Below are 25224 nucleotides of genomic sequence, written 5' to 3' on the forward strand. Positions count from 1 at the left end.
TAGACATTGGAAAGAAGACACCTTCGCCTAAGCATAGACCGAACTTAATTCTCAACTCTTGTTTCTGTGCTCTGAGCAAGTCACTGGCCTTCCCTGAGCTTCAGTTTTCCAAGCTGTAAAAAGCTATTGCATAGAATTCTTGCCAGGATTAAATGACTAGGCGTATGGCAGTTATTCAGTAAAGATTAGATTTCATAATTGTGAAGAACCATTTGGAGCTTTCATTGGTACTCAGATTTTTTTTTTTTTAATATTGGTGAAGTCATTTCCAGATGGCACTCAGCGCTGAATTACATCATAAGCACACCTATCTATCTGCCCAGTTAGGTCGATTTCAGTCAACGTGTGTTTCCCTGGTTGTGTGACGCGATGAAGGGGCTTTCTTGTGTGTATTAGCACCAAAGCATTTATCATTTTAAATATAAATCATGCAACAAATTTCAAACCGGGAAGAATAGCTCATCTCTTTAGGTGGTCTTACGTGCTGTTATTTGGATTTACTAACCTAATTCATCAGGTTTTGCTTGTCCATCTACATAGAACATCTGTGAAGGGTAACAAAACCCCAATGAGACGTTACTGTTTCTAAATTAGAATTTCCAGTGTATTCACTCTGACTGTAATTGGCATTGTTAATAGAATAAGGATATTACTTAAATACACTTACTTTTTGCCTAACAGTGCAATCCAAGACACAGTTAAAAGCATCTGCTTTTCATGTGAATCATTAAGGTATTTCCCCAAGGAAAGGCTGCTTTCTGCTTAAGTGTTGTACTGTTGCAAAAGTTTTATTTCATGTTGACTTAGTGTAGTTATGTGAAAATTTAAGTATTACTGTGGAAATGATAATAGAAGAAAAGGGAAATGTGTTAGTTAATGATTGAAATTGAGAAAGTGAGCCCTCCTTTTCTCCTTCACAGCCCCTCCCCCCTTTGGTTTGTTTTTGTTTTTCCAAAACAGAGTCTGTCTACACAGCCCTGGCTGTCCTGGAACTCAGGGTTAGGGCTAGAGGCCTCAGACTCAGAGATCCACTTGTCTCTTCCTCCCCATGCTAGGATGAAAGGTGTGTGCCCTTGCCCCTCCCCCATAAGCCACTGTTTTATGGAAATTATTCACTATGGCAGCAGATGTAAGTCACGGGGAAGAAAATTCCTTAGGTGTTGGGACTGTTCTGATGAGAACGTAGAAAAGTGAGTGTTTTTAGAAGAGATGATAATGTTGGTACAGAAAGTGCAGCATGGAGCTAGAGAACAAATTTCTACTGTTCCATCTCAGAAACCCGGGAGACGTTTGTGTTGAAGTTCCTGCAGTGTGGCCGTTAGGGAGAGTTTACCTTCAGTGGCCATGCTGATGTCCTTATGATTGGCTAACTGGATTTTTGAGTGTTGTCCTCCAGTTGTAAGTCTACTGTTAACTAGTTCTGAGGGTTATCAGCTATAAATCTACTACTAACTAGTTCTGAGGGTTACTAGTTGTAAATTGGTTGTTTTACCAGTTCTTATATTTGCTGCTTAACTGTGCTCCTCCTGAGGAGTGGCTTTGCCTGGTGATGGCAAGCCTTCCAGTCTCTGAGGTACAGTTAGCTTCCTGGGATGAACTACCTGACTTCTTCAGACTTGTTTTCTTGGTCATAAAAGGGAGACTGTTAAGTACATTATTAGGAATATTTTCCTAACGCGAGCTCTCCGCCAATGCAAAATTCCCAATCAAGCCAAATCAAAACAAGCCAAATTAAGAGATATCCAGGTTTAATGGGAGTTCTGTGCTCTTGGGTGGCCTCGAGGGAAAACCGGGAAGCCAAAGGAGACCACATATTCCTCTTTTGGGAGTTCACTTAAATATTCTTGGGAGTGGTCCTGACCTCCCCCGCAGGGAGGGGTCAGGACCTGGCCTGCTGGGATTTGGAGTCCAGAGTGCTAACTCTCAGGGTCAGGGGGCTAGGATAGATGCAAGGGACTGGGGCCTAAGCTCCCAACTTAACATACATGACAAGATTAAGTGACAATATGTAGGATGCAGTGATTTGCAGACCCATACAAGAAATTTGAAGAGACAAAATGTTACATATTTTAAAGTTGACATCTCTTCTTTGTTGCTGAGTTAAATAACTGATGAGGAATGTAATCTTTGGTATATTAAAATATTAATACTTTGAAATAAAATTAAATTCTTTATTTTTAAATTCATCTATTTATATGTAAACATTAATGCGATAGTATCCATTTTATAAAATACCTGGGTATTATGTTTTTGCTTTTGAGTCATTTTTGTGCAAATTGCCCACAGAATCTCCCATACTGTATCTGCATACTTAAAAGTGCTTTCCTGGGGCTGGGAGATAGCTCAGGTGATAAGGACGCCTGCTGTGCTGGCAGGGAGATGTGAGTGTGAATCACCAACATCCACGTGAAAGCCTGCAATCCCAGCTGAGGGAGCTCCCCGGCCATCATGGCAAGCTTCAAGTTCGGTGAGAGACTCTGTCTCATGGCATGAGGCAGAAAGTGGTAGAGGAAGTCATGGATGTCCTGTTGATGTCTTCCTCTGGCCTCTACGGGGGCTCGTGCACACTGGCGTAGACACAAAGTACTTTCTTGTTTGCCTGCCCAACCCATCTGCTTCTTTACATATGTCCGGTTTTCATAGCACACATCTCAGTGAGCGCAATGTTGTGAGTGTTCAGCCTTCTCTGGCCTGAGTTAGTGCACGACGGACTAACACTGCAGTGAGTTAATTAGTGCACGACTGACTAACACTGCAGTGAGTTAGTGCACGACTGACTAACACTGCAGTGAGTTAGTTAGTGCATGACGGACTAACACTGCAGTGAGTTAGTGCACGACTGACTAACACTGCAGTGAGTTAATTAGTGCACGACTGACTAACACTGCAGTGAGTTAGTTAGTGCATGACGGACTAACACTGCAGTGAGTTAGTTAGTGCACGACGGACTAACACTGCAGTGAGTTAGTGCATGACGGACTAACACTGCAGTGAGTTAGTTAGTGCACGACGGACTAACACTGCAGTGAGTTAGTTAGTGCATGACGGACTAACACTGCAGTGAGTTAGTTAGTGCATGACGGACTAACACTGCAGTGAGTTAGTGCACGACGGACTAACACTGCAGTGAGTTAGTGCACGACGGACTAACACTGCAGTGGTTGTGGTCTCCTCAGTAGAGGAGAGCTTTAGCGAGAAGCTTGGAACCCTAGAGTCCGCTCTGTAAGAGAAGCATGTTTGTTCCGTGTGAGAGGACGTTTACTACTAGAACATCTGTGATGTAGTCCTTGCATACAGGGCTGCAGCTTTCTGAGGCAGCACCGAGCGGAGCTGCAGAAGTTCATGATGCTACTCCGGCTGCTGTGGAGTTTAAACTTATGTGTTCTTTATTTCTGGGTTGGATCATTTAGTATCTCCCGGCTCTAGTTGGTGATAGAAGGTGAAGTCTTCCACTGGGAGACTACAGTATAACTTAGACCTCAGGTGACTTTTCAGGCAGGTTGTATTGAGAAAGAGAATGGGAGGCTCACAAGTCTGAAAGTCGAGTCCCTCACAATGCGTGGTGCTGGTGAGAGCTCAGTAGACAAAGCGTGAGAGCCTCAGTTCAGATCCTTGTCACCACAGAAAAGCCAGCTGTGGTGCTGTACACCAGTGTCTGGGAAGGCGGAAATAATTCCTGGGGGTCATTGGCTCTCCAGCCTGGCTGAAGCAGTGAGTTCTAGGTTCAGTGAGAAATTCTGTCTTTAAAAAAAAGGGTATAGTCAGGAGTGGTGGTGAATGCCCTTGAGTCCAGCAGAGGCAGGCCAACTTGCTTTAGTTCCCGGACAGCCAGGGCTTCATAGAGAGACCCTGTGTCAGAAGAGGTACAAATACGGAAGCCTGACAGAAGATGCTCTCTGTTGACCTCTGAGTACCACATGGTTTGTGCATACACAAAGGCACACGCGTGTGCACACACATAAGTTATTCATGCTTGCATATCATGAGGAAAGTCTTTACCCCATTTGTAGCTAGATACCCAGAATATAATATAAAACCTAGTTCAGTTTATAAACAGTTTTTAGGTGTTGAGACCACTTTTCAGGATCTAAATTCTTAGTTTGGTTATTTGTTCACCAAAGTCCTTTAATTTCTCGAAGGTGGTCTTGGAAAGTTACAGATTGCTGTTTTTGCATTTTTTTCACTTGACTAGAAATCCTACAGTATTCCTTACACTTTGTATCTTAGTAGTCGATTGTCCCATGTGTGTACATTATCAACTTACCAATTTTCCTTTTAAGCAGTGCTGAAGTAGATGCGTATCTATTCCCTGTTATTATAAATGAGGGAAACTGAGGCACAAGAAGATATTTCCAAGGTGGCACGCTTGCAGTGACTGGGAGTCTGAAGTCTGTAATCTATACTCTTTCTCGTAAGCATCAGTATTTCTTGGGTGACGTATAGTTGAAAAGGCTGGGGTCCGTAATTAGGGAAAGAACACTGTAAAGTGCCCACTTGTGCCTTCTCTGTTGTTAGGCCACTCATGTAAACTCCTTTATCGTCCACATTAGAAGTGGTTAGTGTCCTCAAGTAGGAGCTGGCGTCTGTCATATTAGACCCTTAGTTACAATATCGAAAAACTTAGGGGAGAATCATAACTGGTATTTTAAATGGAGAAAAAGCAATACTTGTTTGAGAAGAGCTATTCAATGAGACACATCAGACCTTCTGCAATGCAAGGATGAGGTGCATGCAAGGGAGCGACGGCTCCGTGGAAAGAGGTGCTTGTCAGCAAGCATGGGTTCATCTCAGACGGCCGACATGGTCTGTGGCGTGTATACAGCAACACTCACACTAATATGGAAACATGTTTTTAAAAATGGGATGCAAGAAAATGCAGTTATCATGGAATACATTAAGACTTGAGACTTAATGGAAGCTTTTATATGCTGTGTTATGTTCTATTAAAGAAGATTTTAATGATCTTATTGTCACATTTTTACACAATTGTGTAAAAAGAATCTGTTCCTTGACAAAGAATTGAAGTTAGGATATTGGCTGGAAACTGATTTTCTAAGCTAAAGGCTTGACTGGCATCTGTCTCGTTTTTGTTGAGTTACTTGACTTTGGCATTTAGAAGGTTTTTTTTTATTTGTTTGTCTATTATTTTGGTTTTTAACCTGTGAGGCCCATAACTAAAAATTAAATCTCTTAAAACTGAAAGCATTTTGTTTTGGTTTGTTTGGTTTTCTTTTTAACCTTATTGTTTGGCATTTTGTTTGCTTGCTTGCTTGGTTGGAAGATTTTCACTAAATTCTTATTACAGAAGCTTCAAACTCCAGCTCTCGCCTGATCCTCAGCTCCTGAGTGTGTCACACACCTGCAGCTCAGCTCTCTCTCCTGATCCTTTGCTCCTCAGTGTGTCACACACCCTGCAGCTCTCTCTCCTAATCCTCCCCTCCTGAGTGTCACACACCTGCAGCTCAGTTCTCTCTCCTAATCCTCCCCTCTTGAGTGTGTCACACACCTGCAGTTCTCTGTCCTGATCCCCTGCTCCTGAGTGTGTCACACACCTGCAGCTCTCTCACCTGATCCTCCCCTCCTGAGTGTATCACACACCTGCAGTTCTCTGTCCTGATTCTCCCCTCCTGAGTGTGTCATACACCTGCAGCTCTCTCACCTGATCCCCCGCTCCTGAGTGTGTCACACACCTGCAGTTCTCTGTCCTGATCCTCCCCTCCTGAGTGTGTCACACACCTGCAGCTCTCTCACCTGATCCTCCCCTCCTGAGTGTGTCACACACCTGCAGTTCTCTGTCCTGATCCTCCCCTCCTGAGTGTGTCACACACCTGCAGCTCTCTCACCTGATCCCCCGCTCCTGAGTGTGTCACACACCTGCAGCTCTCTCACCTGATCCTCTGCTCCTGAGTGTGTCACACACCTACAGCTCAGCTCTCTCACCTGATCCTCTGCTCCTGAGTGTGTCACACACCTGCTGGCACTGGAGTGCATTTGTTTTGAAATAGGATTGCTCTGTAACCCAAGATGACCTTGAACTCCCAATCTTCCAGTCTCTGCCTCCCAAGGAATGGTATTACAGATACGCACCAGTTTTTAAGGAATATCTCAAGATTAATAAACTTCTGATCAGATAATTTGTAAAGATTTTAAGTTCCTCTTTTGGCCTCTTTTTTTAAAGATACAACACAATACAAAGGTTTGCTTTTTAACTGTATTTGTGTAGTTGAGGTTTTCTTAATACTTAGATAACCTGTTCACCAGCCTTAATTTTTCAGATCATAAAACATAGGTTTAAAATCATATTAATATGATTCTTCCAACTAAAAGTTCTTACCTAAATAAGTTCATTTAGTAGTAGTCTATGATGACTCTCTGAAAGTGAATGAAAGTGGCTCATAGCTGATTTCTCTGTATGGAAAATGCAGTCAGGAATGTCTGTATCCCAGATCCCTTACAATAATCTGAGTTTAGCCTCAGAATTCTATTAGTATTTTATGTTGTTAATTTGAAATTCTGGCAGTTCGTGTTAAGTAGATATCTGCCTCATGAAAAACAGTGGTCTTAAACCTGGCAGCAGTGCTTCATGTGTTAATAGTTTTAACTGACTTGTAGCTAAGGACTGGGTAGAAGCCAGAAAAAAACTCCTGTTCTATTCAAAGTATCTACAGGCATGAGGCTTGGTGTTTTGGACTTCTTAGGTTAACATGAGAAATACCTAGGAGAGGACAGTGGGCTTCTAGACTCAACCAGATCATGTGAAGAAGAAATTGTGTTAACTTTTATGCCTTTGTCTTGGAGCGCATGTTTTTATCACTATGAAGAGTGGTGAAATTGAGTTTGGAAAGAAAACCTAGCAGACTTAGGGATAAGATCCGATACACACCATGAAAGATGCTCGTCTCTTTAAGTGGCAGCGGTTGTGCCCTGTCTAGGCAGAGCATGGGTGAGGCAGGCGCTCTGCAGGGGAAAGGTCAGTTTTGATGAAGATCCCTGCCCAGCATACAGAAAGCCACTCTCTCTGGTGACCAGAAGGCGGGGTTGCTTCAGAGTCCCTTTAAAGTGAGACAGTGGCATTGGGCTTTGATACTACTGCATGGACGGGCTTTGAGGGACCTTGTCTATTTGGATGCCCACCTTCCTGGACCTGGGGGGAACAGGGAGGACCTTGGACTTCCCATAGGGTAGGGAACCCTGACTGCTCTTTGGCCTGGAGAAGGAGGGGGAGTGGGAGTGGGGGAAGTGGAGGGAAGTGGAAGGAGGGGAGGAGGTGGAAATTTTTAATAATAATAATAAAAAGAAAAAAAGGAAAAAAGAAAAAAATAAAGTGAGAGCCACGCGTCCGTGTTTGCAACAGTATCCTTCATCCACAACCAAGTGTTCTGCTGTCTTTCATAAACTTCCTTTCTGTTTCCTTGCGCCTCTGTCCTTTGCAGCTATTATACCAAAACATAAGATTTTGCTTGTGTTTACTTGGAATGTAAATAAAAAGCTGTCATATTCAAAATAATTCATTTTTCCTCAGGTGCTACCAAGTACACAGATAAAGACAATGGAGGGATGCTTGTGTGGTCGCCTTACCACAGTGTCCCAGATGCCAAACGTAAGTTCTTTTCTGAGATCAAACATTAAGATCCACAGGGAATCGGCCTGTTGAAAATGTAATTTGCATTTGTGTTTTAGTCTTTTAGGTTCTCTTAAGAACTGAATTACTTTGTTTTCTCTTTTGATGGAAACCTCCATTCTATCAGAATGTCTTTCCTTTTGAAGGATAGTGAATCTGATCACTCAGTTTGTGTCAGGCCCATGAAGAAAGCAAACACCTAGGCTCTGATGGCTTTGCTGCTTAAACCCTCAAGCAGGGGAGGGAGTTATGTAGACACCTGCACAGGCTTTGCCTCCGTCTATGGAGCAGTAGGAGAGATGCCTGCAGACTCCAGAGAGCCCACTCTCATCCCCACTTTAAAGAGGAGAGGTGAGAGAAGTGACTTCAGCAGCCGTCAGGCCACCTTGTGCTCCCCACTCTGGACGGAGACTTCACAGTGATGTAGCAGACCGGAATCCTTTGCGGCACACCAGATGTAGGAAACATACAGGTAACAGCACTAAGATCCCACCCTCCATTCAGCTCCCTAGTTTCTGATGACAGCAGCAGCTACACTAAACAGCCCTTCCAGCAGACATCAAATAAGCTTGTCTTTAAAAGCATTTTCCCAGCATTATTTGAACTTATGTCTTGTGATTTATTTAGTCTGGAGAAAAATCGCCATGTTATTTATATCCTGTGTGTAGAGTCTAGTCATGGTATTGATGCAACTAAATGCAAAAAGAGAAAGAAAATGAGTGTATGCCTGCACACATAGAAATGCTCCTGACTTAAAGGCTTTAGACTACTAGGTCAGGTCACCCACTGTTAAGCTGGGATCCCGTGCCCTGGAGGCACACATACCAAGAACCCAGAAGAGGTTTGCTCAGTATGGCCTGCAGAGGTTTTCATTCATAAAATGGGCACCACAGTGTCATGGGATTTCACTGTTTGGTACGCTGGTGAATTTCTAGCAAAGTGAAAGACAAATTGCAGAAAGGTAGCATGACCGTGAGAATGGTGTCCACAGGGACGTCCAGAGCAGGCCTGTAGCAGTGGTCCATCCCGGTTCTATTGTGTGTTAGAACCTTAAAAGTATTGGTGTCTGACTAGCCCACATCTTCAGAGGCAAAGCCTGTGCGTGCTTTTAAAGCTCTGTCTTGGTTCTAATGCCCAACTGGGGCTGAACCACTTTTGGTCAACTGGTATTAATGAACTCGCTATCGAAAGGACTGTAATATACTTTTGTTATATTTCATCAGCATCTATCTAGGTCTGTAGCATACTTAAGTAGATTCTAAACAAAATATAAAACTTCAACTTTCTGTATCAGAAAGTATATTATACTTGGGAAGATATAGCACCCATTTAAAAATAGCTATTCTAGCATATTTATAATATATTAAATTGTAATGTTCAATAATAATAGCAGATCCTTAGAGGTACTTAGGAAGCCAAGTACTCCTGAACATCTTCTGAGTGTTAATTCATTCAATCATGGGAGAGTGCATTGTTTAATCCTGAATTTAGAGCAGGAAACTAAGGTATAAAAGTTCAAATGACCCCACCGAAGTTAAAAGTACTAGAAACGGACAGAAAAGCAAGTTCAGGTAGCAGTGGCCACTCCAGGTCAAATCCGTAAGAGTTCTGCTTCTTAGAAATATGTTTAAAGAATTAATTACATATGCATATGTGTAAAAATAATTTTAAAAGGATAAAGGAGTGACTGTGGACACCACATAGAGTGAATTTTGACGGTAACAGATTACTTTGTAGTGAGGCCTTGAAATAGCCAGCACATCACTTTTAAAACTGCTTGTCTGAATTACTCTGTTAATTTAATCACGTGTGGCAGACAAGTGAAAACAGTACCTAAGTACCACAAAACAAGCAGAAGAGCCAAGAGGAGAGTTAGGGATGCTTGTGCACACAGCACACCATTCCAGACAGCTCACAGGAGTGTTAAGGATGCATGTGCACACAGCACGCTGTTCAGACAGCTCACAGGAGTGTTAAGGATGCGTGTGCACACAGCACGCTGTTCAGACAGCTCACAGGAGTGTTAAGGATGCGTGTGCACACAGCACACTATCTCGGGACAGCTCACAGGAGTGTTAAGGATGCGTGTGCACACAGCACACTATCTCGGGACAGCTCACAGGAGTGTTAAGGATGCGTGTGCACACAGCATGCTGTTCTGACAGCTTGCAGAAGTACAGATGAATTGGCCTTTTTTATATATGAAAGGGTCGTACGCAGCCAAGTGTTTCAAGGATTATTTTAGGATTTTACAATGTGATTGGGTTCCTTTGTCTACTTCCACATGGGTGATTGTCAGCATACAAAAATAATTATAGTAATGTCACTTAACTTAGTAATAATTATATCATATATGGTCATAAGGTTATTAAGTCAAGTGAAATTTTACTCCTTACCAGCTAACCTATTACATCCAGCAGGTGAGGATCACTGATTCTGTGTATAAGTCTCGTTTAGTGACATTTCGTACTAGCTTTGGCTATTTTTTAACTCAGAATGATAAATTATCTTACCGTGTTACAAAAAAAAAAAAAAAACAGATCTGAGAGACTGAAATTTTTGAAAGTAGTGACATGGCCTTGTTCCCTTGCAGTGGATGAATACATCGCCATTGCGAAGGAGAAGCATGGCTACAATGTCGAACAGGTATGTAGAGAAATGTGTGTATGTGTTTGTATATGTGCACAAGTGTGTGCTGGAGCATGTCCCCGTGTGTGGGCCTGTAGAGGCCGGAAGTCAGTGTCAACCTGTGTTCATCAATCACTTCGGTCCTTTTTCTTTTCTTTTTATCCCCAAAGGCCAGGCCTCCTGTGTTGCCAGGCTGGCCATCATTCTGCCGCAGCCGGGCTGTGGGTGTTGGCCACTCTTCCTGCTTTGAAGTAGACACTCTTAAGGCTCATTTTGCCATGTATCTCACCGTGCTAGGAATCCCTGGTAGAAGGGTAGGCTTGCTGTTAGAGAGATCAGCTCTGTGTAAGTGGGTCTCTGGACGCTCACTCCACGGTGCAGCGTTGGAAGTTTCTGGAATCGGCTTTTCTAGAGCTAAACAAATTAACCTCTGAAGCTTTTTTGAAGCTTTTGGTGGTCTATTTTATTATTTTAGTGTTTTTGTTTGTTTGATTGACTGATTTTTGACACAGTGTCTTGCTGTACAACCTTGGCTGACCTGGAATTTGCAGTGTCCCCCTGCCTCTGCCTCCCCAGTGCTGGGATTACAGCCAAGCCAATCACCCATCTTGTTTGTTTGTGTCTGTCTGTCTTTCCCTGTCTGTCTATCTGTCTATGTCTTCCTGGCTGTCGTAGAGTTCAGTACACAGACCAGCCTGTCCTCAAACACACAGAATCCTGCCTCTGCCTCCCCAGTGCTGGGATTATAGTCAAGCCGATTGTCCATCTTGTTGGTTTGTATCTGTCTGTCTGTCTGTCTCTCTATGTCTTCCTGGCTGTCCTAGAACTCAGTACACAGACCAGCCTGTCCTCATACACACAGAATCCTCCTGCCCCTGCCTCCCAATTGCTGGGATTAGAGGCGTGCCTTCTTTGTTTGTCTTGGAGAAGGTTAATCTTCCAAAATATGAGTAAATATTTGTCTATTTTCATGTTTATGTTACAATTTTATTATCAAAATAAAGAAATTTACTTTTAAACTCACCACTAAAAATTCTGTCTCTTTTTTAACAGAATGAGAACTCACTCATTAAATAATACTAAAATACTGTCTAGGAAAGGTAGGGCCTTGCTACTTAAAACAGAGGGGACAGTGTGCACTTTTAGAAATGACTTGCCAATGAAGTCACTGGAGTTATTTAGATGACTTTTAATAATTGAATGTATACATTATGGTAACAGCAAAATAAACATACTAATATTTTATTAAATATGTGACAGAATAATCAGATTGAGGCGTTGCATGAAAGTGCCCTTAGGTCTTAGAATTGTTTCGTACATAATGTAATTCTGAAAGGTTAAAACTTGATATTTCTCTGCTAAATTCAACTGAATATTTCTGGTTCTTCTGTTATAATTGATAATTTTATTCAATTATTGATTGCGGTAATTTACTGGATATTTCTTTTGGACTATTTTCCTACATATTGACAGATTGATAAAATGTGAGCAAAAGTCTTGTTGTGAGCTTTGAGTTGCTCTTTTCTTACTTCTGCATCAAATATGACATTCACAAACACTTGTTCTGAGGCCTCGACTTAGAATAAATAAATAAATAGTGACCCAGTTAAAGGCCCCAAACTCAGTTTGTCTTAAGTTGAAGTCACAGACTCAATTTTAATCTGATTTGTGTTTAGCTCTTAAGAGTGGCGGAAGTAGGTCCATTAAGATTCGGGGGACGGTTTCTCTTCAAAGGCACTTGGCATGTTGTTCTGGCATAAACATGACATCGAGAAGTCCCTTGCGGACCTCCCAAACTTCACTCCCTTTCCGGATGAGTGGACGGTGGAAGATAAAGTCCTGTTTGAGCAAGCCTTTAGTTTCCACGGGAAGAGCTTCCACAGGATCCAACAAATGGTACGATGACTTTGGCCTTACTCAAATTATTGTTAGGATAATTATGATACTATTGAATGGTGCCTACCTATTAATTATAAAATGTTTTCCATTTTAATATTAAAAAGGTTTTGGAATGGGTGTATTTGCATGCAGTGTTTTCTACAATCACCCGTGCATGTCAGGTATAGGCTTCTACATTAAGGCATTGGTTTTTATCTGGTCTCAAGCAAGTTATAGTTACTAAGTTTGGTGGTTGTTTTTATGGGTGAATAATAATTTAAGTTTATTTTTGAATGTTTCTATTTTTACCTCTCGGATTTTCTTTCATTTTGTATTTGAAAGTCTATATTTGTAATCTAATGTTTTGAGAGAATGCATGAGCACTGTGTCTACACACGTCTTCCCTCAGCTCTCCACGTATCCCCTACCTCCTTTCCGAGGCCAACATATGTTGCTTTCAGTCATATACCACGGGCTGTAAGCTAGAGAAAAGGAAGGAAATGCTGAGTGCTGGCTTGGCCGTGCTGGGACCTCGGGGAACCTTCTCATCAAGTTAGTTTGTGACATTTCCCTTCCCCAGGAAAAGACAGGACACTGGTTCAGCCGTGTCAGTGACATTGGTGCTGTGGAGTTCTGTGACTATTAACTGTGCTTTATGGTTCTTGTCATTCATGACTCTCAAGCTCACTGTGCCCTGCTGCTCAGAAGTGGTTTTGGTTTCTTCAAGACAGGGTTTCTTTGTGTAACAGCCTTAGCTGTCCTGGCACTAGCTCTTGCAGACCAGGCTGGCCTCGAGATCACAGAGATCTGCCTGTCTCTGCCTCCCGAGTGCTGGAATTAAAGATGTGTGCCGCCACCACCGGGCCACTCAGAAGTCAGGTTCTTGTCATTCATAAAGGTACCCATGACATAGTTTTCATTTATGCCTTGTTTATCAAAGAATATGACATTGATATTCATGTGTGGGTCAGAGTTTATAAAGTAAACTTTTCAATAGTAACAGGAATTTTTTTTAAGCTTCCAGATAAGACAATTGCAAGTCTTGTAAAGTATTACTATTCTTGGAAAAAAACTCGCTCAAGGACAAGTTTGATGGATCGCCAGGCCCGTAAACTAGCCAACAGACACAATCAGGGTGACAGGTGGGTCAGATGCTTTACCTTGCTGCGTTGTTGGGGACTTCTCTCTGGGGTGGTGTGTTTACCATGAGACAGTAGCCTGCTTATAAAGCCACTGCAGAGCTGTTTGCGCTGCCAGGAAGAGCTAAGTGGTCAGAGTCTTGACTGTAAGGACTTCGCTGCTCTGCCGTTGGGTGCTCAGTGTGAATAAAAGACACCTGGGGATGTTCCTCAGTGGTAGAGCATTTGTGAGGCCTGGATTCCATTCCCAGCCTTCCACACACAAATATATTAAAGAATGTGTTCTGTGCAAGATGGCCTTTGTTCATTTGCTGAAGTAACATTCCCAAGTAGCTAAAGTCCCCATTACTGTGATTGTGCTTTGTCTCTTTACACCACAAGCAGACAGAGCTGAAGTTAGCAGCCTTACGTCACACTGCATGTGTCCTCTCTCCAAGTGGAACTTCTAAGTTTCCTTCCCACCGAGTCTCTTACTTTTTAGTTGATAATGCCCCAATGGATGACTGTTTGTTAGAGCTGTAGAAAGGTGGGTACAGCTGTTCTCCCCAGGGGCAGTCTATAGGCACCTTTAGTAAAAAGTTACTAGAAGATCCTCTAATCTTATTTCTTTCAGTGATGATGATGTGGAAGAGACACACCCAATGGACGGGAACGACAGTGACTATGACCCAAAAAAAGAAGCCAAAAAAGAGGTGATGATCCCTAGAGGTCCTCTCACAGTGCAGTAGCCTGCTTATAAAGACTGACTGCAGTAAGGGGAAAAAGAGTCCAAAATCCAGGTGTGGTAGCACACGCCTGTAGTACCAGCACCTAGGAGGCAGAGGCAGGCAGAGCTTTGTGCATTTGGGGCCAGCCTGATCTACTTGGAGAGTTCCAGGCCAGTGAGGACTACACACTGAGACCCTGTCTCAAAAATAAGACAAGAACAGGGGTTGGAGAGATGGCTTGGTGGTTAAGAGCACCTGCTGCCCTTTCAGAGGGCTGGAGTTTGGTTCCTAGCACTCAGGTCTGGCCTGAGACTGCCTGGAACTCCAGCTCCAGAAGACCTGACACCTCTGCCTCAGTGTGCATACACACAAACACACACACAGACATACACACACACACATACACACAAACACACACACAGACATACACACACACATACTCACAAACACACACACAGACATACAGACACACACACACACATGCATACTCACAGACATACAGACACACACACACATGCATACACACAAACACACACACAGACATACACACACACACATACACACAAACACACACACAGACATACACACACACATACTCACAAACACACACACAGACATACAGACACACACACACACATGCATACTCACAGACATACAGACACACACACACACATGCATACTCACAAACACACACACAGACAAACAATTAAAAATAATTCTTTGGGGAAGCAAAGAAAGACTTTCTGTATAATGGTTTAGGAAGTAGATTTCAGTGGAGATTTCAAGTTTGGAAACTACTGAGTAGTTACGTAGTGGTGTTGGGTTATCACCTCTGGTCACAGATTCTTAGTCTTTAATCCCTTAGAAAAAGATTAAACACACCTTTACATGGTAAGATTTGCTAGGTAAAATTTTTTGGTCTCTGGTTTTGTTACCCAATTTTTCTCAGCAATGTTTTTTCCATGTTATAGCAAATTAGAAAGTAGTAGCAGGTATATGGAGAGCAGTGACACTGAACGCTGGCTCAGTGAGAGGTGGAAGGACCGCTAGGAAAGTGCTCAGCTGCCCCAGTGTGCTGCTGATAAGGAGATTACAGTCATTAAGAAAAGGCTAAATTGATACACATGCTGTTTCATAAGGTAAGGAGTTACGCATTTGTAAAATGTTGAGAGTGTGGACAGGTAGAAGCTGGCGAGGGGAGCAGTAGGCCCAGCAGAGCCCTGGAAGGAGGAGCTGCATGGCTGGGTTCACCTGGGTCCGCATTGGTACAGGGTGTCATTTCCACCGCGACTGTCACTGTCAGGAGACCCCGTGTCCCGATTAGTCCTGCCCTTCCCTTGAAGTTTCTCCATTAATGACATTTTAAAATCCTAAATGACCTTACCTTGATGTTTTCTAACTTTCCTAGTTTTTAGATTTTAATAATTTTCGAATGCCAGCTGCTTTGAGATTTCTTAATCTCTTCATTCCTGTCCTCTTGACTTTGGCTTCCTTGAGCCATCAGCAGATTTAATTGTGCGTGTGCGTGTGCGTGTGTGTGTGTGTGCGCGCACACGGCTGAATCTGAATATATGCATTTTGAGTATGAGTGCCTGCTGAAGCCAAAAGAGGGCCTTGGATCTCCTAGACTGGAGCCTGTGAACCACCCAGTGTCGGTGCTGGTGACAGAGCTCTGGTCCCCGGCAAAGGCAGGGCGTGCTTTGAACCACTGAGTGGCTCTTAGTCCCACAATTCACTTTTGAAGTTGATTTCTTATTGTTTTCTAACTCTTTTCACTCTTCTTGCTGTACCCTTCTTAGAACCAAAGTACTTGTTCAGGTGTATGTGTGTCCGTCTGTCTGTCTAGTGCACTCATCCATACTTCCAGGTGTTCAGGCCAGAGTTTGTTTCCTTTTTTCCTTCTTTTCTTCTTTCCTTCCTTCCTTCCTTCCTCCCTCCCTCCCTTCCTCCCTCTCTCCCTTCCTCCCTCCTTTCTTCCTTCCTTCCTTCCTTCCTTTCTTTTCTCTCTTCCTTTCTTTTTTTCCCTCTCCCTCTCTTTCTTTTGAGGCACGGTCTCTCATTAAGCTTGCTGTTCTAACCAGACAAACTGGCCAATGTGCCGCCAGGATTCCTGTCTCTCTGCACCCCCAGTGCGGGGTTATGGACATGTGCCGCTATGTCAAGCCTGTATGTGGGGCTGGGGTTCATTCCCATCTGATCTGTTTGCCTTTCCTGGCTCCCTTCCTTCGTGGCCTATTTTAGAGGCATATATATCCCATTCTTTTACCACTACTTTGAGCAGGCTATTCCTGTATGTCTATTCTTGTGTACCCAGGAGACTCTGTCTCCTATATTTAGGTTAGATTCTAGTGCTGGTGCTCCCAGACTTTCTAGCCAGCAGACGCCTCGACTCCAACCCCTACTGATTTGTGTAAAACCCACAGTTTCAGTCACATTTTCTTTTGGTTTTGGTTTTAACTTATTCAAACTTAAATTTGGTGGGTTTTTAACATATATGTTTATTGATCATTTAGGTCACCATTCTTTCTTGATTCTGTCCTTTCTTTGCTTTCTCCTGAGGAATATCCTTTAGAAGCTCGTGCACATCCCTAAGACCTGAGATTAGAGTGTGTTCTTACAAACGGCCTCTGCATTTGCTTCTGAGTGTGTGTAGACACAACCATCCTAAGCTTCCAAAAAGTTTTATCTGGGGCTTCTCAAGCTACAAAGATCATAGACATTTAGGGTCTAAACCTGTCTGAGGAAGGACTCTGATTGGGAGTTCTCAGGGAAGACTTTTCAAAGTTGTTTTCTAACCAAGACTGGCACAGGCAGGACCACTTCTAGCCCTCTCCTGTGGCAGAGCGAACAGGGGAGGAGTGAACAGGGGCGGAGTGAACGGGTGTCTCCCCTGCTTTCCACACTGATGGGTGCTCCTTCTAGCGGGCTGCTCTTGTCTCTTGTGCCCTGCACGACTCCAGTGCTGAGGAAGGGCCTGGAGTCGCCGTCAGCTTTGATCCAAAGACTTGAGGAGGCATCTCTCTGAACGTCAGATTTGCCTTAATGCTTTGAGTTTTCAGCAGTAAGGTGAATTACACTTGACTGCACAGCTGTATGGATTCAACTCCACTTCCTGAAGAACGAAGTTCTCAATGTGTCAGTAAGATATGTGTCCGGTCTTAATGGATGCCTCTCGGAAGCACAGACTGACACTGGTGTTTACATTTTAGGACATTAAATATTAATGCTACTTAGTAGCCCATTCCCAACTTTTTTAACTCTTCTGGGGCATGAACTGATGCCTAATACTTGGGCTTAGAGTTTTATTGTCTACAAGCCACATACACACTTGACAATGTCCCTACCATCAGAATCAAGGTCATCTTGTATCCATTCTAACCTCCAAAGCCATACATTATTCCAAAACTCCAAGTAAAATAAAACCTCTCTCTTTTTTACCAGCTGCCTAATATACACATATATTTCCTAAACTGTCTTTCGTTCTTTTTGTAGACCTTTATATGTATAATTTATAGTCTGGGACAAGGTTGTTGCCCTATTCTTCATTGTATAAGCAAATGGGAAAAAATATAGTATAACTTACTTTTTCTGTGTTCATAGGCCTCAAGATGTAGAAACTAAACATTTTATTCAATTAATCAAAAATATATTTTGTTGCTGGGTGGTGGTGGCACACACCTTTAATCCCAGCACTTGGGAGGCAGAGGCAGGAGGATCTCTGTGAGTTTGAAGCCAGCCTGGTCTACTGAGCAAGTTGCAGGACAGCCAAAGCTACACAGAGAAACTCTGTCTTGAAAAATCAAAAAATATTTGTTTTGTCATAGTGTCAGTGCACCCCGGCGTGTGTGTCTTATTTAGACTTGTGAATAATAAAGCTTGTTGGGGGAATTTTGCAGTGCAGGAGATCTTCCTATTTGTAGGAGATTTTTTACTCTGCATTCATTTATGAAAACAAAGTCTCTGCTCTTCCACCTGCACTCCCTAGGGTAGCACTGAGCAGCCTGTCCAAACCAGCAAGGTTGGCCTCGGGAGGAGGGAGTACCAGAGTTTGCAGCACCGCCACCACTCCCAGCGATCCAAGTGCCGCCCACCCAAGGGCATGTATTTAACCCAGGAGGACGTGGTGGCTGTCTCCTGCAGTCCCAACGCAGCCAACACCATCCTCAGGCAACTGGACATGGAGCTGATCTCTCTAAAGCGTCAGGTATTTTATAGAAGTGGTGTCTTTTATGACTTTGTCCATTGGTGTATCTGTGTTTGTTTGGGTTGAACTCTAGAGTTTGCAGATGTTCTTTTCTAGAAGTTTGGGGGGAGGGGTGGCAGTGTTTGTTTCAGGGTACAGGCTTGACTCCACAGCCTCAACTGTGATGCTGCATTCCTGAGCCACATCCCTAGCTTGGTTTACTTTATGAAATTCCTCTGCTGGTGTAGATGCAAATCCCAGCATAGCTGTCATCAGCACTGATTCTAAGCAAGTTCCATAGCTCACTCTCTAGCCTGCAGTTTTCCTGTACAATAAGGAGCAATAGTCATAAAGGAACAATAGCCATACTGTTGCAAGTTGCTGACCGCGCCTGTAGCGCTGTGTGTAGGTTGTTTGGCACACTGTGTCTCCTTAGTGAGTCATCACCACTGCTGTTGTCCTTACTGTGGGCTGAAGTAGTAACAGTGTTTTTAAAATGTCTACATGGCTTTTAATGCTATGACCCTCGTATGTAAGCACTGAGGATTATCCGTGAGACTTATGCAAATCAACTGATGATTTCTGCTATTGATCAAAAAGAGTGTTGCCGTAATGAGTGGTTACAGTTAGGAGCAGCGGGAGTCAGTCCATCTAAGCAGACCTCAGCCTGTCTTCCCCTAGGCAGCTTCTGTGTCATCTGGACAGGAGTTAGCATACAGGGCTGGAACCAAGATCATGGATGACGGGAACTGAAAGCAGTGGCTGACATAGTGAGCTGTCCACACGGCTTATGGGCATATGGCCTTTCTTATCTGCTTTTTCTGTTTCTTACTTGGTTTTGCCATCAAAGATTCCCATCTTCCAAACACTTCTCCATGGAAATCTTCAGATCAGTAGTTCTCAGCCTTCCTAGTTCCATGACCCTTTAATACAATCTTTATGCTGTGGTGACCCCCAACTGTAAAATTATCTTGTTGCTACTTCATAGCTGTAATTTTGCTACTGTTATCAACCACAGTGTAATTTATCTGTGTTTTCTGAAAGTCTCAGGCAACCTCTTGAAAGGTCTTTTCAACCCCCAAAGGGGTCATGATTCACAGGTTGAGAACCCTTGTTCTAGCTATTTTGCCTGTAATCTTTTGTGATTACGGGAGGGAGGGAAGAGGCCTATTGTTTCCGTTTGCAATTTGACTTCTGCTCGTAGGGCATCTCCTCCTAATTTAGCGCTTTTTCCTTCACTTATTTGTTTTCTTATTTATTTGTGTTTGTGCATGTCCATATGTACAGCACCCTCGTGAAGGCCAGGGAACAATCTGCAGAAGCCCATTTTCTCCTTACGTCTTCATAAGTAAGGTCATCAGCCTTAGTGACTCAAGCACTTAGCTGTGAGCCATTTTACCCGCAAGCTTCTCTCCTTGGTTACTCATTTGATAGGTGACACAGTGAGTTTACATTAGCAGCACTTCATCTTGCACTGACGAGTGGCTGTCTCCACGCTTGTGTTTCCCATCTGTGAGCATCGCCACACACATGCACTTCCTCAACTGATGTCGTCCATGATCCCTGTGTCTCCACGGTCGTCTTGATGGAAAGGGTCTCAGCTTTGTTTCCTAGCTTCTCTAGTTTTGCTTTTTGTTCTTGTTGGGTTTTTTTTGTTTGTTTGTTTGTTTTACGTTGTCATTCTACATAACTCTAACTGTCATGGGACTCATTCTGCAGACCAGGCTGGCCTCAAACTCACAGAGATCTGCCTGTCTCTGCCTCGAGAGCTGGGATTAAAGGTGTGCGAGGAGAGGTTTCTTAATTGTGTAATTAATATTTCTGACTTGAGTTGTATTCGTCTAAACTCTCATCTCACTCTGTCTTCTGCATGACTGTTAAACATGCCTTTCTGAAAGGCAAGTGTGATTGTGTTTTCTTGACTAAAAGTTTTCAATTTCATTCAGCCTTTAGGCAAAATTGAGGTTCTTTGGTGTACTACCTGGTTCTTTGGCTCTTTGCTCTGGTCCAGCATCCTTTCTTTTTTCCTGAATGCTATTTGCCTACAGTTCATTCTGTCCCCTGCCCTCCCAACCTTAGCTGCTGGCTGAATTCTTTAAAACTTGGTTTAGGTTCTGTCTCCTCTGGAGCATTCCTCCCCGCTGCCCACCAAACACCTCCTTTATTTTCTTATCCTCTCTCCCTCTCCTTTCCCTCCGTGCATCTTTCTAACTCGGCCAGCTAATTTACTCTAAACCATCCAGTGACTTATTCCAGATATTCTGGTTGGAAAAAAGTGATGCATCACCTAATGCTATCTGACTGCCCACACTGGTGAGAAACAGACCTGTCAGGGAGCAGCAGACATGCAAGCCTCTGACTGGAGGCTGGCTGTTGCTCATAGGGCGGGAGTTTGCACTTGGTTTACATTCAGATTGTACCTCTTACATGATTGCCCTGAAAGGTTTCTTCACCTCTGCATGCTCTGTTTTTATCTTCTGTGAATGGCTCCAGTGGAAGCAGAGAACACGTTTCTTCCAGTACTTTGATAGACTGGGAAACAATTTGAGCATAGAATGAATTCTGTGTTGGCCAATATACATTTATCATCGGTGGAAAACTACACCTGATTGGCTGAGCACTGTCCCAGCCTCCATTGTGTGGCAGCCGTATCAGTTCCCCGTGTGCAGGGAACCCTGCAGAGCTGCTGTCAGAAGTGGGGAGAGCTACAGGTGGCCACCCTCTGCCACAGACAGTGACTCAGAAGCTGCAGTCAGTCTGACACCCATCTTCATACCAGCCTGGGCATCCTTATAAGGTCAAGTGCCATCTTTACTGTGGCATTTATACATTTCCTAACAATTTAGAGTATGTAAAAATCCTCATTTTTGCTAGCTTCCTGCCTTTTCATGTTTCTCATTGAAGGTATTGAAAGTTGTGCCCAATAAGTATCCTTTCCCCATAAGATATAGGTTTTTTAATTGAAGATTTTACATAATATAGTAACTTTTGAGAACATGTGTGTTGTGTTATAGCAGAACTAATTGTATTTACCACACAGAATGATTGTGAGAATTGAGGGATTTTTAACATACCAAGAATGATGTTTTATACCTAGCAAATATTAGGCATCATCATCATCATTATTATAGGAACATTTACCATTGTGTCAACATTATAGTAATGAGAAATGGTGATAGTTTACTCTTTGTGTATGCCAGCTGCCTTTGGTTATAAAGACTGTGATGTGCTCTGTGGGTGCTTGAAGAATGACAGAGCTAGCAAGGCAGCGGTGGCGCACGCCTTTAATCCCAGCACTCGGGAGGCAGAGGCAGGCGGATCTCTGACTTCAAGGCAAGCCTGGTCTACATAGCAAGTTCCAGGACAGCCAGGGCTACACAGAGAAACCCTGTCTCACAAATAAACTAGAAACAAACAAAAAGAATGACAGAACTTTTCATTTGAATCATATTTGGATTTTTTTAAATAGATTTTTTTTAAAGAAAAAAAAGTTTGTCATTAAGATGAGAGTAGCTTGCTCAAGATGAGAGGAAAGTGCTTGCCTACCAGGAGCGCAGCCCTGATCCCTGCTCAGCACTGCTCCTCCATGAAATGTGTGTGTGCGTGCCTGTGCGTGTGCGCATGCGTGCGTGTGCATGTGTGCATGCGTGCGTGTTATTGTCTGTCTGTCAGTCTGTCAGGTATGTGCTACTTGAATGGCAGCATGGCGCACTTCGCTGTGATGATCATGTCTGTTCTCCTGAACTGAAACCTAAGATGATTTTGATATATGTTTGATATATGTTCTGTTCACTTATCTGTACTCATAAAAATGTACCAAGTACGTGGCCTGACTCAAACTTTGTTGTTTTGTGAAGGTTCAGAATGCTAAGCAAGTAAACAGTGCACTTAAGCAGAAAATGGAAGGTGGAATTGAAGAGTTCAAACCTCCCGAGGTAGGATGCTGACCGCCCCTGTGGTTAACTCCTTGTTCTTTTGGGTTTCCCTGTGCTCAGGTTCTACGCTGTCGTTTTTGAAGTTTTCACAATATGGACAATTTATCGTGCCGAATTTTTCATTCACATAGCTATCTTTTGAGTCTTGATTGATCTTTTCATTTTAAATTAACTCACTTCCGCTGCCCTCAGCAAGTACTCTAAAAACCATCATTGAGAGTGAGCCCATGAGGCTGGAGGGTCTGTGGGAAGGCTGGCACACGTCTGGGGAGGCTGGAGGGTCTGTGGGAAGGCTGGCACACGTCTGGGGAGGCTGGAGGGTCTGTGGGGAGGCTGGCACACGTCTGGGGAGGCTGGAGGGTCTGTGGGGAGGCTGGCACACGTCTGGGGAGGCTGGAGGGTCTGTGGGGAGGCTGGCACACGTCTGAGGCAAGCCGTGTTTGTCCAGAGCCCTTTTCTGTCATGTGACTCGGTACCAAAAATAAATCCCAAGGGATTTTTCTTAAACAAAATCTTACTTTAAAACACTTGTTTGGTGCTCATATTTCAAAGAAGATTTTACTGTGCATATTTTTATACACTCTGCCTGAAAATACAAAATCTCATATATAAAGATAGTACCCATTTTTTCAGCCTTATTTGTGTTTTGTTTGTTCTTGGTAAATATAGTAGAATTTAAGTGCCCCTAAAATCCAATGAAATCTTCTTACAAAAGTTTCAGCCATAAAATCTTTGATTTTTTTAAAGACTCCCAAGTTATGATTAATATTCTGAATTGGTCTTTCTATGTATATAGTGACCAAATAGCTGTATGTGTTACTGTGGGTCCTTTCTGTGTCTCCTACGTCTGACTGAAATATCTGCAGATAAGATGGGGGGTTGGGAGAAACAATAGGATAAAGAGCTCACCCCACATCAAGGTTAGGTTATGAGAAACAAGGAAAAATGCATAGATTGGGATCTCATTTCAAGCCCCTAAATAAACTAAATACACTCCAGTGGCATTGAATTAGGGGAGGTATAACACAAAATATTTTATTTTCCTGTATTATTGCAAGAGGAAACTTTAAAATTTGAATTGGTTATTTTAATTTTATATTTAATCATATATATTAATATTTATCATATTTAATCATATATATTAATATATATTTATTTAATCATATTTATTTATTCATATTAATATTTTAATATTTAATCATATATATTAATATATGATTAAATATATATAAAGCAAAATTTCATATGCTAATAGTTTCATAACTTAGAAATTGTCTGAGTACAGCAGGTATAAAGCACAGGGAGGGGCCCGGTGTGGCAACGCACACCTAAGTATCAGTGTTCGGGAGGCAGAGACCAGAGGAACAGCCAGCACTTCATAGAGTGACCCTGTCTCAACAAACAAAACAAACTCGTTGGGGCGGGGCAGGGGGGGGGGAAAGGGTGCTGGCTTGGGTGGCTCAGAGAGTAAGGGCACTTGCTGCCCATGCTGACAGCTTTAGTTGGAACCCGAGAATCGCATGATGGAATCAGAACTGGTCCTGAAAATTGTCTCTCACTTCACACATGCACCAAGACACATGCATGCTCCACACACTGCATGGATAAGTGAATAAATGCCATATATGTAAAAGCAAAACTGTGGAACCACTCATAAGAACTTTTATGCAATGGTTTGAAAATTTAGAGGTTGGAGAGATGGATGGCTCAGTAGTTTAGCGCACTGGCTGTTCTTCCAGAGGACCCAGGTTCAATTCCCTATATGATGGCTTACAATCATCTGTAAGTCCAGGTCCCGGGAGTCTGATGCTATCCTCTGGCCTCCACAGGCATTAGGCATGCACAGGTTACACAGACATATATGCAGGCAAAAACACCCACACAAAATTTAAAAACAAAAATACATATTTAAGAATTTGAATAAAATAGAGAATTTCTAGATTTCTACTAAAATTTCCAAGGGGTGTGGGGAAAGGCTGAATAAGTATAATCAACATTTTTCTCTCACAAGAAAACAAGCCCAAATAATTTTACAGAAAAAGTACCAAATCTCAAGGAAAAATTATTCTGAGTTTCAATTTTCCTTAGTATTACAGGCTCGTTTTAGTCATTACCATGGCATAAGATGGGAAAGTGAGTAAGCCGCTCTTGACTGTGGGTTCCCTCTTTGGTCTTTATTTAGCTGGGCAACTGAGTGTGCGGAGCCCGCCGCCTCAGAGGGTTTGCCGATTCACTGGAGATCACCCAGGAGGGAACAGGGGCATCTCCTGTGGCTCGGTCGGTGTGCGCGGTGCTGCCGTCAGCCTACAGGAAGTGTCACAGAATAGCAAAACTATTTGGCGATTCTCACGTTTTAAGTCTGCCACTGGGATAGAAGTTATCAAACACTTAATATATCTTTTGAATTAAGAACAATGAGCAAAATGAAATCACCAAAATCTTTACCATTGTATGGGTTCACCAAAGTCTGGGTGCACCGGGCTGACTTAATGATCTCATCTAACTTGAGGTACACAGAGCACTGTCATCCAGAAAATCTCCACAGCACATTTGTATTCCTCATATTCTTGTTGCTTTCAGGACCAGGCAGCTTGAGTGACTATGTTCTGAAACACTGCTTAGATCTCAGGAAAGACACTGAGAGGCAGTCCTTCCCCTGGGGTTAGACTTCACCTTATCCAAACTGTTAAAAACTGGGAGTAATTATGCCTTAGATGCAGTACTCATCGTTATAACGAGCTTTACTTATTAATTTGGTTTTGAGTTTTGATTTTATCTAGAATAAAATTTGATGAAGAAAGCACGTTCACTTCTACAACTATGTATTAATGCCCTGTTCATGTAAGGCAGTATTTAGGTACGGTGGGCGTGCAGGAGGAGGGGAGAACAGGACATAAGGCAATTGTTCCCTGCCTGCTTAAAAAATACTTGTCAAACTGATCAAGTGTAGACTTAGAAGCAAAGCTCTCGGAAAGCAGCTGGGCATTCCTTATCCTGGCTGGGCCCCTCAGGACGGACACTCTAGTGAGGACAGAGGTAACTGTGCACATACACGAAGTTCAGAGGGGTCAGGCCAAGAGCGTAACAGTGGTGGAGGGAGCAGGTGAACTGATGCTGAGATTCAGTGGACGTA

General features: G+C 43.0%; 1 protein-coding gene across 5 annotated transcripts in view; it reads left to right on the forward strand.

Annotated features, from left to right (window-relative positions):
- The window catches only part of Rcor3 (REST corepressor 3), a 41093-nt gene that overhangs the window by 1954 nt on the left and 13915 nt on the right, over positions 1 to 25224 (forward strand). For 4 of the 5 annotated variants that reach the window (XM_087906019.1, XM_087906020.1, XM_087906022.1 and 1 more), the window contains exons 3-9: positions 7523 to 7600; positions 10215 to 10267; positions 11984 to 12145; positions 13145 to 13269; positions 13880 to 13958; positions 17959 to 18177; positions 22014 to 22091. In XM_087906019.1, the coding sequence (XP_087762145.1) occupies positions 7523 to 7600; positions 10215 to 10267; positions 11984 to 12145; positions 13145 to 13269; positions 13880 to 13958; positions 17959 to 18177; positions 22014 to 22091 (794 nt within the window). Of the gene's footprint in view, positions 1 to 7522; positions 7601 to 7782; positions 8094 to 10214; positions 10268 to 11983; positions 12146 to 13144; positions 13270 to 13879; positions 13959 to 17958; positions 18178 to 22013; positions 22092 to 25224 lie in introns of those variants that run through there. The other variant, XM_048439377.3, reaches the window with a different exon arrangement.

This window comes from Myodes glareolus, chromosome 5 (assembly GCF_982192425.1).
Source record: "Myodes glareolus chromosome 5, mMyoGla1.1, whole genome shotgun sequence".
Taxonomy (NCBI): Eukaryota; Metazoa; Chordata; class Mammalia; order Rodentia; family Cricetidae; genus Myodes; species Myodes glareolus.